Source organism: Pyrus communis, chromosome 13 (assembly GCF_041283825.1).
Source record: "Pyrus communis isolate YQ-2024b chromosome 13, ASM4128382v1, whole genome shotgun sequence".
In the NCBI taxonomy this organism is placed as follows: Eukaryota; Viridiplantae; Streptophyta; class Magnoliopsida; order Rosales; family Rosaceae; genus Pyrus; species Pyrus communis.
In genome coordinates, this window is record NC_142577.1 from 16,896,110 (window position 1) to 16,909,255 (window position 13,146).

The 13,146-nt window shown below is 35.1% G+C and overlaps 1 protein-coding gene across 1 annotated transcript; it reads right to left on the reverse strand.

Annotated features, from left to right (window-relative positions):
• Nucleotides 1–1,333: 1,333 nt before the first annotated feature.
• LOC137736677 (1-aminocyclopropane-1-carboxylate oxidase homolog 1) lies at nucleotides 1,334–12,674 on the reverse strand. The gene is made up of 3 exons (XM_068475911.2): nucleotides 12,083–12,674; nucleotides 2,253–2,574; nucleotides 1,334–1,848 (listed from the first exon to the last, which is right to left on the reverse strand). The coding sequence occupies exons 1-3, from the start codon at nucleotides 12,613–12,615 to the stop codon at nucleotides 1,597–1,599; spliced, it is 1,107 nt and encodes a 368-aa protein (XP_068332012.1). The 5' UTR covers nucleotides 12,616–12,674; the 3' UTR covers nucleotides 1,334–1,596.
• Nucleotides 12,675–13,146: the final 472 nt, after the last annotated feature.

Here is a 13,146-nt window from a genome sequence, read left to right on the forward strand (position 1 = left end):
TTTACATGATGAATGAGGAGGGCGATTGTACCACACCATTCTTAATGAAATAACATAACATAGGATGAGCGATTATTCCGCACTACTTAAGTAGCAGGAAAATGTAAATATGCAGAGTAGGGTGGACGATTATACCGCTCCACCTAAAATTGCAATAAAATTAGATCTGCAGTCCAAGATAGACGATGATACCGCATCATCTTGGATTGCAGTGAGATTAAATTTGCAGTTCAAGATAGGAGATTGTTCCGCACCATCTTGGATTGCAGTAAAATTAACATAAATAAACACTGGGTTAGTAATCAAAATCTACACCGAACAAGAAATCAAAGATATATGTAACTGTTAGGTTGATAACTAAAAGCATGTATGAAGCAAACATTTCTTTGCGAGGATATGTCCACCAGTTGAGACAGAGGAAGAAGATGAACATTAAAATCCTTAGAGGAAACTTTTTTTTTTCTTCTTTCGTTCGGCGAAGAGAAATGACAAATTGGTTAGATTTTAGAAAGTCGTGCTGATAACGTGTTATAAATAGGTAAAAGTTAGAGAGATAACCTTTACTAATGATAGAAGCAAAACAGGTATAAAATATCACATTGTAACTATAACACAAAGGGATGACAAATCAAAGAGGGAGGAATAGATACTGATGTTATTGATCTTTCCTTTTTCCTTTATGTATTTTGATAGCAGTCGGAGTGCTCTATTTATAGAGCAACTCCAAACGTATTAATTACACCCTTTGAAAAAAATATGATCTCCTTCATTTCCAAAGTCTACATTACTATATGTGGGTATTGAAAAATCTGTGTGGGCATTCATAAATCTGCCAACATTTTCAACATTGCTAATGTTTTCAATACTGCCAATGTTTTCAATAGACTTTTCTTTTAAGTTCACCATCTTTGAAACTAACAAACTTAGGGTTGGTTTAGGGTTTTGGTGCTTCAAAAAAGAAAAATGCTCATTAAAAAAATTTGAACATTAAATGTGCTTGGTAAAACAAAAAAAAATGTTGTCAATGAAAGTAGAAAAACATAGAAAAGTAGAAGCAGAATCTACCTTGTTTCTAAAGAAAGTGTTTTTTTTCAAAGCATAGTAATCAATGATAATTTAATGAACTTTTCAAATGACAAGTACACCCCCACATGTTTTACAAAATTACAATATTTACCTCTACATTATTGTCTTTGACAATTATTATATCACAATAAATATTATATCATTTTTAGTCATTTAACATATTCAAAACAATTTATATAAAATTTTACCAAACACTCCTGCACTATTTTTTTTTTATTATTATTAAAAACATTTTTACAAGAAAAGGTTTACCAAATAGTTAACAGCTTTATTTTATAACTGTTTATTCTCACAACACAGTAAAAACAGTTTTTTTTTTTTAAAAAGCACAACAATACTAAACTAGCCTTTATAATCCTTTAAACTTTCGTCTCATATTATCAAATTCACCAAAATATTAAAGATATAAAATAATTTACTTAAATCCACTTAGGCTCTAGGCCCCAGCCCACTGCCTGACTAGCGTATAACGTCTTTTAGAACCTTGGTACTGATCCTCTGTGTCAAACTTTAAAGCTTAAAATGTGACAAGGCAGATGTGCCATCAAGGCCTTTGTTGTTGAAGTAAGCAACGTAGTCCCTCACAGTGGTCTCCTTGTACTTTGGAGGATTGTCTTTTGATACTAACTCCTTGATGGGTCCATAGAGCTTTGTTGACGGTAACATCCCTGTGCAAAAGAAGCTCGCAACAGATATCCTTGGACCTACACAGTTTGCTAGTACCCTGTGTTGTATGCTCTTGAATCTATCATTTGATATAAGCTGAAACCCCAAAACAATTCAACATTAAAACCCAAAATTGAATCTAAATCAAAAAATTTGACACAAGAAAAATTATAGAATTTAGAGAGGGCATAAATATAGACATAAAAATCATGGTAATACATGGTATATGATATTTCAATTAAGCCACACAATGAATCGCACTTGACCTTCACTTACAAATATACAGGTATATCACAAGATAGTAATGATAGTGCCAATTATTTTGTAGATCATTTAGTAAATCATGCATTGAACAAGTTGATGGTATGGGTAGCAATTAATATCTTCATTATGCACTGGCTATAAATTGATGATTAGAGAATAATCAATTTTAATTAGAACATATATAGAACGATGACGCATCAATCCAATAACAATATATATGATAGTCTTTTACTTGCCTGTAAAAGGTCTCCAATGTTAACCACAAGAGCACCAGACACAGGCGGAACATCAACCCACTTTCTGTGATGAAGAACTTGAAGACCTCCAATATGATCTTGCAAAAGCACTGTGACGAAGTCATTGTCGGCATGCTTGCTTGTGCCCATAGTCAACCCTGGCTGTGGACAAGAAGGATAGTAATGACCTAGAATCAGAAGCCCCTCACTACAGTCCATGTCATTCAAGTGACTTGGCTTTAGGCCAAGAGCCTCCGATAACAACTCGAACAACAACTTCCCCAACTTCATTACATGCTTTGAATATTCAACTAGTATGTCTCTGCGAGTTGAAATTAATACAGAAATGAAACAATATGGTGAGTTGAGCTGCCTATGTAAGTATCTTTTTACTTTTCAGATTTCAAACTTTATTGTATCTAGTAAGACCAACTACAACCCTTTGCCTTCTGAAACTGGGTTTTTAATGCTGGCCAAAAAATGGGTCCAAGGAAGAAAAAGATATAAATAGGCCAGGAGATGGGACCGACCAAAACAATGGAATCCAAGATTCACTTAAAATTTTAACAAGAATTGGTGTTGAAAACATTTTCATTCAAGGTTCGAAAAGACGCTAGGCGTTAGTCGGACGGTGGGCTGAGACTTAGCACCTAGGTGGTTAGGCGGGTGCCTAAGTGGACTAGTCGGATTTAAGTAAATCCATTATATTTTGTGTAAATAAGTGTCTGTTTATACTTAAAATATACATAATTTCATCATAAACTACAAAATAGAATGACATATGTATTATGAAGTATTGGAAAATAATGAAAACATGGGGAACAAACATATAATTTATGCTCATTTAAATATTCAACAAGTCTCTTACAATTTATTGAAAAAAAATAAAATATAAAATGAAAGTAGTCTATTTTCTGTCTAAGTGAGTCACAATTTAGGCAGGTGCCTAGGCGGGTCTGGGAGGGGTAGGAGGCCTAGGCGGGCGCTTTAGTAGGTCTAGGCACCCTTTCTTAATTTTCAAACGTCTAGACATTAATTGGGACGGTGGCCAGCCGCCTAGCGCCTAGGCGGTGTTAGGTTGGGATTTTTAGAACAATGTTTTCATCACAAGCTCTTTCAGTCATATTAAAAACACTTTCAATAACCCCACACTTTCTGGCCAAATGCCTAAAGGTTAGGCCAAAGATTGGAGTTGGTCAACCTATTTAGCTTGGGCAAATAATGCTTTAAATGAACGATCAAACCGACCTTCAAAGTTGTTCTCCATATTTCTATCTCAACTTAGACAATCCATTCCATATTTTAAACAGTAAATGAATTCTATATGAAATTGTTGTCTATGTTATACTGGCCAAAGTATGTAACTCCATTACCACCAAAAGTCAATACATGATCAAATCATCTAATCAATGAATCATGATAAAGATATAATATAGGGGCATTTTGATCCAAGTCCAAAAAATTCACTTAATTTCATATCAATTCTAGTTTCATTTGATTTATTAGTATGCCCATTTTGCCCCTTACAGTAAAATAAAAATTATATTTTAATTTGTTAAATTGAATTTTAGAAGGTAAAGATTTATGAAAACAAAAACATGACATGTGAGGTTGATTAGAAACAAAAACCTATGTTATAGGTAGAAAAACAAAAGTATTGCCTATGTGAAATTCTGTCCCTGGATTTCACTATAGAATTCTACATATTTTGTATTTACGCGAATTTATTTTATTTTTGTAAATTTTAGAATTAGTTACCTATTTACTAAGCTTGATTTTTCGCAACTATTCATTTAAAATATGTAGATCTCTCTAGGTCAATCTTTGTATTTTAGATGGAGCTCAATTCCACGAACACGTAAACAAAATCATTCAAGAAACAGAGTTTTAACGAAAGATTTATAAGCCACTAAACTCGGGGGCAAAAAGGGAATCTAGACCTTTTTTTAGAAGCTCCCAGAAAGTGGGAGAAACCAACCCACCCCTACCCCCACCCCCAAAAAGTTTTGAAAGGCTGGGTCGACTTGTTTCTCTGCGAATTGACCCGATTCCAGGCTGAGCTTCCCGACGCCATTTCACGGCATTTTTTGACGTGACGACCTCAACGATCACCACTTCTCGAATCCCTTCGTCATCACGAACCCAACCCACCCAGGTTTGAACCATTTTGGCCACGATTTCATACCAATCAAACCTAATGCTTCCTGGACCTCGACGTCGGCATTTGTAGCTTCCAATCACCTCAACGTCAACCACTACCCTCACCAAGCCTCCCTCAACCTGCGATAAGGGTGAATCGATGTTCGAGGGTTTTGGGTGTCCTGGCTTTTCCTTGCCTATTTCAAGTATATCCTGATGAAATAGGCAGATACAAAAGTTATTCATCTCATTGCGATCTTCATTTTGGTATAATTTGAGCAATTTTGGCCACTTAGTACTATGGTTTAGTGATATTCCTCTTCACCTGTAAGTGAGAGGTCTTAGGTTTGATTCTCGTCAAATGCGAGTTTGAACCACATTATTGCTAGCCAATTGTGAAGCTAAGCCCAGCCCTCTCCCTTAGTGTAGATAATATCATTTGTTCAAAAAAAAAAAAATTATTGAGCAACTTTGGTGTTAAGTGAATTGAGGTTGTAGGCCGTTGCATGAGGCGGTGCGTGGCTCGAGACACCACTTGGTTTTTCTAGGCTAGATTTGATACCCTAATTCCATATTTGACATCTGTTTGGTGAAATTCGTTGTGTGAGCCTAATTTTGTAATGCTCCGCCACTTGACTATTAAAGTAATCGGCGATCCAACCATTGGATTGCCACCAATTTGTAGTATGTTATTGTACTTATTATTTAAGGACTCTAAAAATTTACAGATTGGAAATTTGATATGCATATCTTCCGGATTGAAGGAAATTGTAAATTTTGACATTTGTAGAAGACGACGATCCGACTGTTGGATCATCACCAAATTAATAAGTGTATTTGTAATTAATATTTGAGAATCTTAGAAACTTATGAATAGGGAATCAGACATACGGATTTTTCCAGATTAAATTTTTATGTTTTGAGGAAACGAACATTCACTGCCTCCTGAATTTGCGATTGGCGAATCCGACCGTCAGATTGTCAAGAAATTTTAATATATAGTTTTAGAAACATATTGAGACCCTTAGAAATTTATAGATAAAAAATCGAGTGGGCGGATATTTCAGATTGGATTACTAGGGTGGTTGACCGTTTTGTTGAACATGTCGACCCACAATTGACTTTCGGTCAACATGTTTTGAATATTTATTAAATATTAAAATGAGTATTACTAGCCACTTAGTACTACAGTCTAGTGATATTTCTCTTCACTTCTAAGTGTGAGGTTAAGGTTCGATTCTCACTAAGGACAAGTTTGAACTACATTATTGCTAGCCTATTGTGAGGCTAAGCCCACCCTCTCCCCCTTAGTGTAGATAATATTGTTTGCTCAAAAAAAATAAAAAATAGTATTACTATAGACTAAGTAGAGCCTAGTGTATCTATCTTGGTTAGCAAGCTATTCCAATTAATGTATACGTTGGTTTACATGTAAGTGATGCGTACAGTGATATATATGTTTATTGAGCTTCTAGATAATATAAATGCGATGTATGATTACTGGCATTAAAATATGATCTTGGAACCATATTAGAAGTATTCAGTAGAAGTAGTTTGTCTGTGTGATTAGATAGTGTGTTGTCATGGAAATTTATGGTATGTGTGTTTGTAGTATACAACATGTGGGTCAATATGTGATGATGTGACTACACCATGTGGCAATAGTACATGGATGGTCGTACTTGGTATATTTGAAATGCGGGACCATAAGCATTATATGGGTGATCATGCTTGATATATCTACAATGGGTGATCACTACTTACAGCCATAGGATAGGGGTGGTCATGCTTAGAGTTAGGGAAGAAAATGCATCTGCTATGATAGGGCGATGGAGGACGGTACATATGATAGGGGTGGTCATGCTTGGTATATTTGCGATGGGTGGTCATTACCTAGTGTTATATGATAGAGTCCTGCATAGTTAATGCGTGATAGGAGATCATACATATCCTAGAGGGGGCATACTTGATAAATTTGTCTATCTAGCATCATATAGAGTGGTCGTGCTTGGTAAATATGCGATGGAGGATTGCTTCTTGGTTGGATTCCATTAAGTGGTCCAAATCCCAGCTCTTGTTCATTTCCATTAAGTTAGTCCAAAACTTTGAGTGAATAGGAATTGCTCATAATAGACATAGTGTTTGTAAATTAAAGTTACCATGTTATTGCTTGGATTCCAGGTAGGGAATTATGGAGAGTTCCTGTATTAAATTTTGTGAAATGACATGTAATCTTGTTGATTGATTAATGTAGTTAAATGCTAATATTGTGCATATGTTATTCATCGAATCGATTAATTGTAGTGATGGTGGATTAGGTTGGAAAATATTGTGATATAGGTGAATGACAACCATGTTTCACATATGATTTCATTATGTAGATTAAACTCTAGCAAGGCATGCTCAATTGGTTTCCTTGAGTGATTCTGAAACTCTAAGTTCTTGTTAGTTAATGCCTTGAGAATTTAAGAGTTTAAAAGAAGAGTGAACTACAAATGGCTTGATCCCATCTTGAGTATGGAGGCAGTCTAACATAGAGGTTAGGTGCAACCATAAAATAAATGAAAAGTTACTACACTATTGGACTTGATTTGTGTTATGTTCATGTCTAGAAGGCGGGACATGATAGATGATCAGGTATGTGGTGACTTCACATGTCGATCCTGGATGTATCTCGGAATTGAGGCGTGACAACCTAATTCCAAATATACCTACTATATGGGAAGACAAATACTTTGTACCTATAAAGCATATATATATATATATATATATATATATATATATATATATATATATAATCTAATTATTATATAACAAGAGTATTGTCCTCTATCTTTTGTAACATACATCTACCTAATACATAGGTATATATGAACAAAATAATAGAAGAAAATGCATCTGCTATAACGTTTTTAGTTATATATTGAAAAGTATGTATAAAAAAACAAAAAACTGAGGAATAAATTAATAGTGAAAGTCTACAATTTTATATACACAAATAGAAAAATGAGAACGATATATAGATATATATATATATATATGAGTGTGTGAGGTATTTATCAATTTGCTCCTTGAATTTGTGAGGATTAGCCAAATTCCCTCCTCAACTTTAATTTTGGCCAATTTCCCTCCTCAACTAATATAATTAGTCAATTTTCCCCTTGTTGTTAAATTTTTTGAATTTTTCATCTATTCTTTTGTTAAGTATGTCACGTGCTATCCAAACCTTGTATCTTCTTCTTTTTCTCCGAACTTTCTATCTTGTTCCTTTTCTCTGAGCCAAGCCCCTTCTAGTTCCATCAGTACTCTACCAATGCAATTTCTCCCTCCACATTCATCATCATCTTCTTTTTCAAAATCCTTCAGTTGTCCCCTCTGCTTCCCCCTTTGTTGCCAAACCCCCATTCACATTCCCTTTCACCCCATCAATTTTCACCCTTTTCTATGTTTCTAACCTTCCATCTCATTTTGCTCCTCTTCTCATTCTCACTCTCCTTATTCTCCTTGTCCCACCCCCACCACCCGAACTCTCTTCTCCAGCTCGTTCACTTCCTTTTCATCCAAGGCGGCTCCAATTCGACAGAGACGACAATTCCCATGCTCAAGCTAAGCTTTCGGTGGGTTTCCTGATTTTTTTGCAGCATTGATGTCGGGGTTTGTTGTAGTGGTGTCAGTGTGTGTGTGTGTGTGTGGGGGGGGGGGGGGGGGGTTGGGAATGGGTTTCAGCAATTGGGAGAGTGTGATTTAGGGGGTTTTGTAATAGTTTTGTTTTATGGGTTGTATTAAATGTATAAATGCAGGTGGGTCTTGGAGTTTCCCATTATTCAGGTCAGTTTTTTGCTACTTTTATACAAAGTTGAAACGGAAGGGTTTCATGGGAAGGTTTAGCAGTGTCGCCACCGGTTGGTTGTGATTTGAAATGTTTCATGGGAGGGCTTAGTGGTGGCACTTTGGAGAAGATCTCAGCCATGGAGCAGCGGATGTAGGCGGTGTCGAAAGTCATCGCCACCTTAAAGAACTAAGGGGCCGTTTGTTTTCCTTCTTTAGCTCTCACTAAACTAGATAGGATTAAAGATTAGTGCAATCCATGTTTGTTCGCTTGCAAGACTAACTTTAGTGGTATTAGGGAGGACTCGCCTCGACTAACAACATCTCTAGCCGATCTTAGCATGTTCCCCCCAAAACTATAGGACTAACTAAGACACCTCCCTTTGCTCTCGCGTCCTGTCTTCGCTCTCGCGTACTCTCTCCACTGCTCTCGTTTGTGCCATTTCCCTCTCTCATCGCCCTGAACCCAGATCACGTCCTCTCCCTCTCTCTCCTTGTCCTACTTGATGCCGACACGAATCTGTATGACCTAACCTCGAGGAGGTGAGATTTTTGACTAGTTGGTCTTGGTTCGCGACCTAGACTCAAGTCAGGACCAGAATCAGAGTGTCGTTGTTGGGTACACAAGGAACGCAACTACAATTTTGATTTTGATTGAAATTGAATTTTTGATTGTTTGTGTTTTGGGAGCTTTATTGATTCAAATGGAGGAGAAAGATGTGGTTGCAAGTAGTGGAATTTGGATGGAGAGCTTTATCAATTGAAATGAAGGAAAAGCTATGATTATTTATTTATTTATATTTTTGTCAAAAGGTAAGGAAAAGCTATGATTGGAATCTATGGAGTTTGGACGGAAAAAATGAGAGGGAATAGAGGTTTCAGGAATGTTCTAGAATAGGAAAAAGAAATAGAAAAAGAAAAAAAAAAAGAATTAATTTTATTATTTTTATTATCCTGCTTTTTAGTCCAACACTGCACCAAACACTTCACTAAGCTAGTCCAACTTAGTCTAGTTTAAGCCAGTCCAGCTTAGTCCCTGAAGCTAGTCTAGTTCGAGACAGTTCGGTGCAACAAACGCACCTTAAGGTGCTTCTCTCTTTTTTTGTCATTTGTTTTTTTGGTGAAGAGGTGCTTCTCTAACAGAAAAGAATCTAGGTAGGAGTAGAAAACGTGGGTGGCGAAAAGGAAAGAGATAGAAGATGTAGAGAAAATGACATGTTTGCCCTTCAAAAGTGGTCATATGGATAGCACGTGACATACTCAATGGAAGGATAGATGAAAAATTCAAAAAACTGAACAGGAGAGGGGAAATTGACTAATTATGAGAGTTGAGGGGGGAAAATTGGCCAAAATTAAAGTTGAGGGGGAACGTGGCTAATTCTTACAAATTTAGAGAGTAAATCGACAAATACCTCTCTCTCTCTCTCTCTATACATATATATATATATATATAAACAAACAAAATAAACATAATATGATGAATACACCTAGCAAAAAGTTTCTTATAAAACGTTATGAATACACGAGAATCATGGGAGTCTGCAATTCTTGAAAGAAAGAAGAAGATTTTGTGAAGGAGTAGGAGGAGAACAAAAAAAAGATGGAACAAAAAGTGAAAGAATAAGACATAAGAAAAAAAGGAAAGAAAAAGAGAAAGATGAAGACGATGCATAAGAAATAGAGATAATAATGCTCTAAAAAGAGAGTATCTCTCTCTCTCTCCCTATATATATATATAAACAAACAAAATAAACATAATATGGTGAATACATCTAGCAAAAAGTTTCTTATAAAACGTTATGAATACATAAGAATCATGGGAGTCTGCAATTCTTGAAAGAAAGAAGAAGATTTTGTGAAGGAGTAGGAGGATAATAAAAAAAAAGATGGAACAAAAAGAGAAAGAATAAGACATAAGAAAAAAAATGAAAGAAAAAGAGGAAGATGAAGACGACACATAAGAAATAGAGATAATAATGCTCTAAAAAGAGAGTATTTATCAAATATAGCCAAAAATTAACCCTTAATTTCAAAAATGTCATTTTTTTATAAAATCTTTCAAATATATCCAAAATTCTACCTAAATAGACACAAATACCCCCAAATTTAACAATCAAATAAATTAAAGGCTTTTTAGCCAAAATGGTTCGTGACCTTGACATAACTCCTTAATTTGGTTCTTAACAATTAATGATAATCAATAGTAGTGTTCTTGAATTTGTCTATTGTGAATCATTTTAATTTTTCTTTGAATTTGTCCATCGTGATCATTTTAGTTTTTTCGTGAAAAATCTGTCAATTACTCTGTTAGTGTGATGATGTGGCACCACGTGGGTCTCACAAATACAATCATATAACGACATGTGGATTGACTTTAAAAACCATTTTTATATGCAAAACTAAAAATGATATTAGTAATAAAAAAGGCATTGAAGGCATGATTGAAATTCTGCTGCTCCTACTTGCGATAACCGTGGTGGGGCTCAATGTCAGTGATGAGGGGGTCGAAGGGGATAGGGTTATGGTGATGGAGTGTAGAAGCGAAGGTGAAGTTGGACCGGAGCTTGAGGCGACAATAGCTAAAAAGCCTTTAATTGATTTAATTGTTAAATTTGACGGTTTTTGTGTCTATTTAAAGTGAAATTTTGGATATATTTGAAAGTTTTTATAAAAAGTGACATTTTTGAAATTAAGGGTTAATTTTTGGCTATATTTGATAAATACTCCTAAAAAGATGTACACGGGAGTTACAAGGAAGAAGAGATAATATTGTTTAAATCCAATCTTATAATTAAGGGATTATATTAAAGGAAAACTAATGAAAAGAGTTTGAAAACTTTAAGTTTAAACGATAAGTACAAAATAAAAGGTAAAGTGAATAGCACCAAGATTGACTTTTTAGTGTAAAAAAAATAGTTTTTCGTTAAAATGAACAGTACCGGGAGCTTTTTGTTAAAGTTCCCTTATTTTAATGATATAAATAATCAATTAAAATTAATTTCATAATACAATTAATCCTAGAATTAAAGGATAATATAATTTAGGGGGAAAATTGACAGGAAAGTGAAGATAAGATGAGGTAGACAATGTGTCAAAAGACCTAACCTAATAATCAAATAAAGTTGGACCATGTCGAATAATTAGGGTTGCAACTTGAGTTGGACCATGTCAAATAATTAGGGGTGCAATCCGAACTCGTCTATGTTTAAACTGACTTTAAACCTGAACAAGTGGGTTTTTTTATAGTTATAACCCGTCCGGACCCAACCCAATTTCAACCCGTTTATTGATTAGGTTGAGTTAGGTTGATCATTTGTCCGTCTATCCCCAACCCAACTAATCAAACTCAATTTAATCATATTGTAACCCATATCAATTAATGCTCATACTACACCCAAATGAGCCAAGTCCAAAAACCAACTCCCTTTCTAATATTTTTTTTAATAAATTACCTTTTATAATTACTTAAGCTTTTAGGGAATAAGAGACTTTGATTAGTCAGCATATTTGTAGTCTCTAAATCCTAAAGCTTTATAGTATATTGATTTATGAAATTAAAGTTAGCTAGCTTTGATGCTACTTGGCTTAATTTTCTTAGGAATTGTTAGAAATTAAGTTGTTACAAGATTAAACATGAAAAAGTTGGGCAACCAGAACCCAACCCAAGTAAACCCTAACCCAATTAAACCCAAACTCAAATGAACTCGAATGAAACCCAACCCGAACCCGAGCTCAAATTGTAAAGTTGGGTTAGGATTGGATTGACCTTCCAACCCGCCCGAATCGCACAAAATCAGACTTATAGTAAATTTTATAAAACTTACCACTGATTGCAGAGAATTATAAATTCCTTTGTCACATACCTGCATACTTGTGGCAAGTCTTCTGGCTTAGTAGGATTAGGAGCCACATAACACAAAAAAGTATCCCTCCAATTAGTGGCCGGTGCACTGTAAAGATCAAAGTTGCTATTGTAGACCAAAGGTTTAAGGGGATCACGAGTGTAAAGCTCCTTCTTCACTTGAGTGTCTTGTTCAAAAAACCCACGTACCCCATCCTTAATCTCCTCCAGAACATCAACAGGTATTCCATGATTGACAATTTGGAAAAAGCCCCACGTCTCTGACGCCTCTCCGACTTTCGCAACAATCTCGTTGCGTTTAGTTGGACTACCAAGTTCAAGGCCTTGAAGGTCTATGACTGGAATGCTAAACTGTCTGGCTTCTGAATCAGAGCTGGAATTTTTTATGTAGTGATCATCCAACTCCGGCGGTTGATGAAAAATTGTAGGAACCTCGGTTATGCCCGCATCAACGAGGCCTTTAACTCCTTCTTTGGTGTCATCGAAAGCTTTTACTTCACTTTTCCGGTCGTCATTTGTGTTGGTAGCTACCATCTTGGTTTGTGACTAGATTTCATTCACCTAACTTGTTTATTGATGTATGTAAGTGGTCCTAGGGGATCATTTTATAATGGTTGAAGTTGAAAGGATGGCAATAATTTCGCTAAGGCCAAAAGATAATTCCAAAAAAACTTTGACTTGATTGGCAATAAGCATAATTAAAAAAAAATTTAAAAAAAAATTCAAAGAGGGTTGTATTCAATTAGGGTTATGTCATATGTGAGGTTTTAAAGGAGTATAAAAATTTAAAAGATTTCGTAGAGTATTTTAAACATTCGTATACCTTACCTCTCGCCTTAAGAGTTTGAGAGAATTCACTCAAAAATGAGTTCTAGAAATCAATTAAACTCCATCAAAATTCATAAATTTATTAATCTATTAAAATATCTCAAAATCTCAATTAAATATAGCATTTATACAATCACATTCATATATTAGTTGTGGGTTAGCTGTTTATAGCTCAGCCAAACATTAATTGATTTTTATTTCATGGTACGTATGAGTGCCCGGAAAATCAATCGTTAG

Coding starts and splice junctions, on each gene's coding strand:
- LOC137736677 (XM_068475911.2), bottom strand. CDS start 12,615: ATGGTAGCTACCAACACAAATGACGACCGGAAAAGTGAAGTAAAAGCT. Junction 2,575..12,082: donor GACTTGCCACAAGTATGCAG/GTATGTGACAAA, acceptor TTCAACTCGCAG/AGACATACTAGTTGAATATT. Junction 1,849..2,252: donor ACATTGGAGACCTTTTACAG/GCAAGTAAAAGA, acceptor TTGGGGTTTCAG/CTTATATCAAATGATAGATT.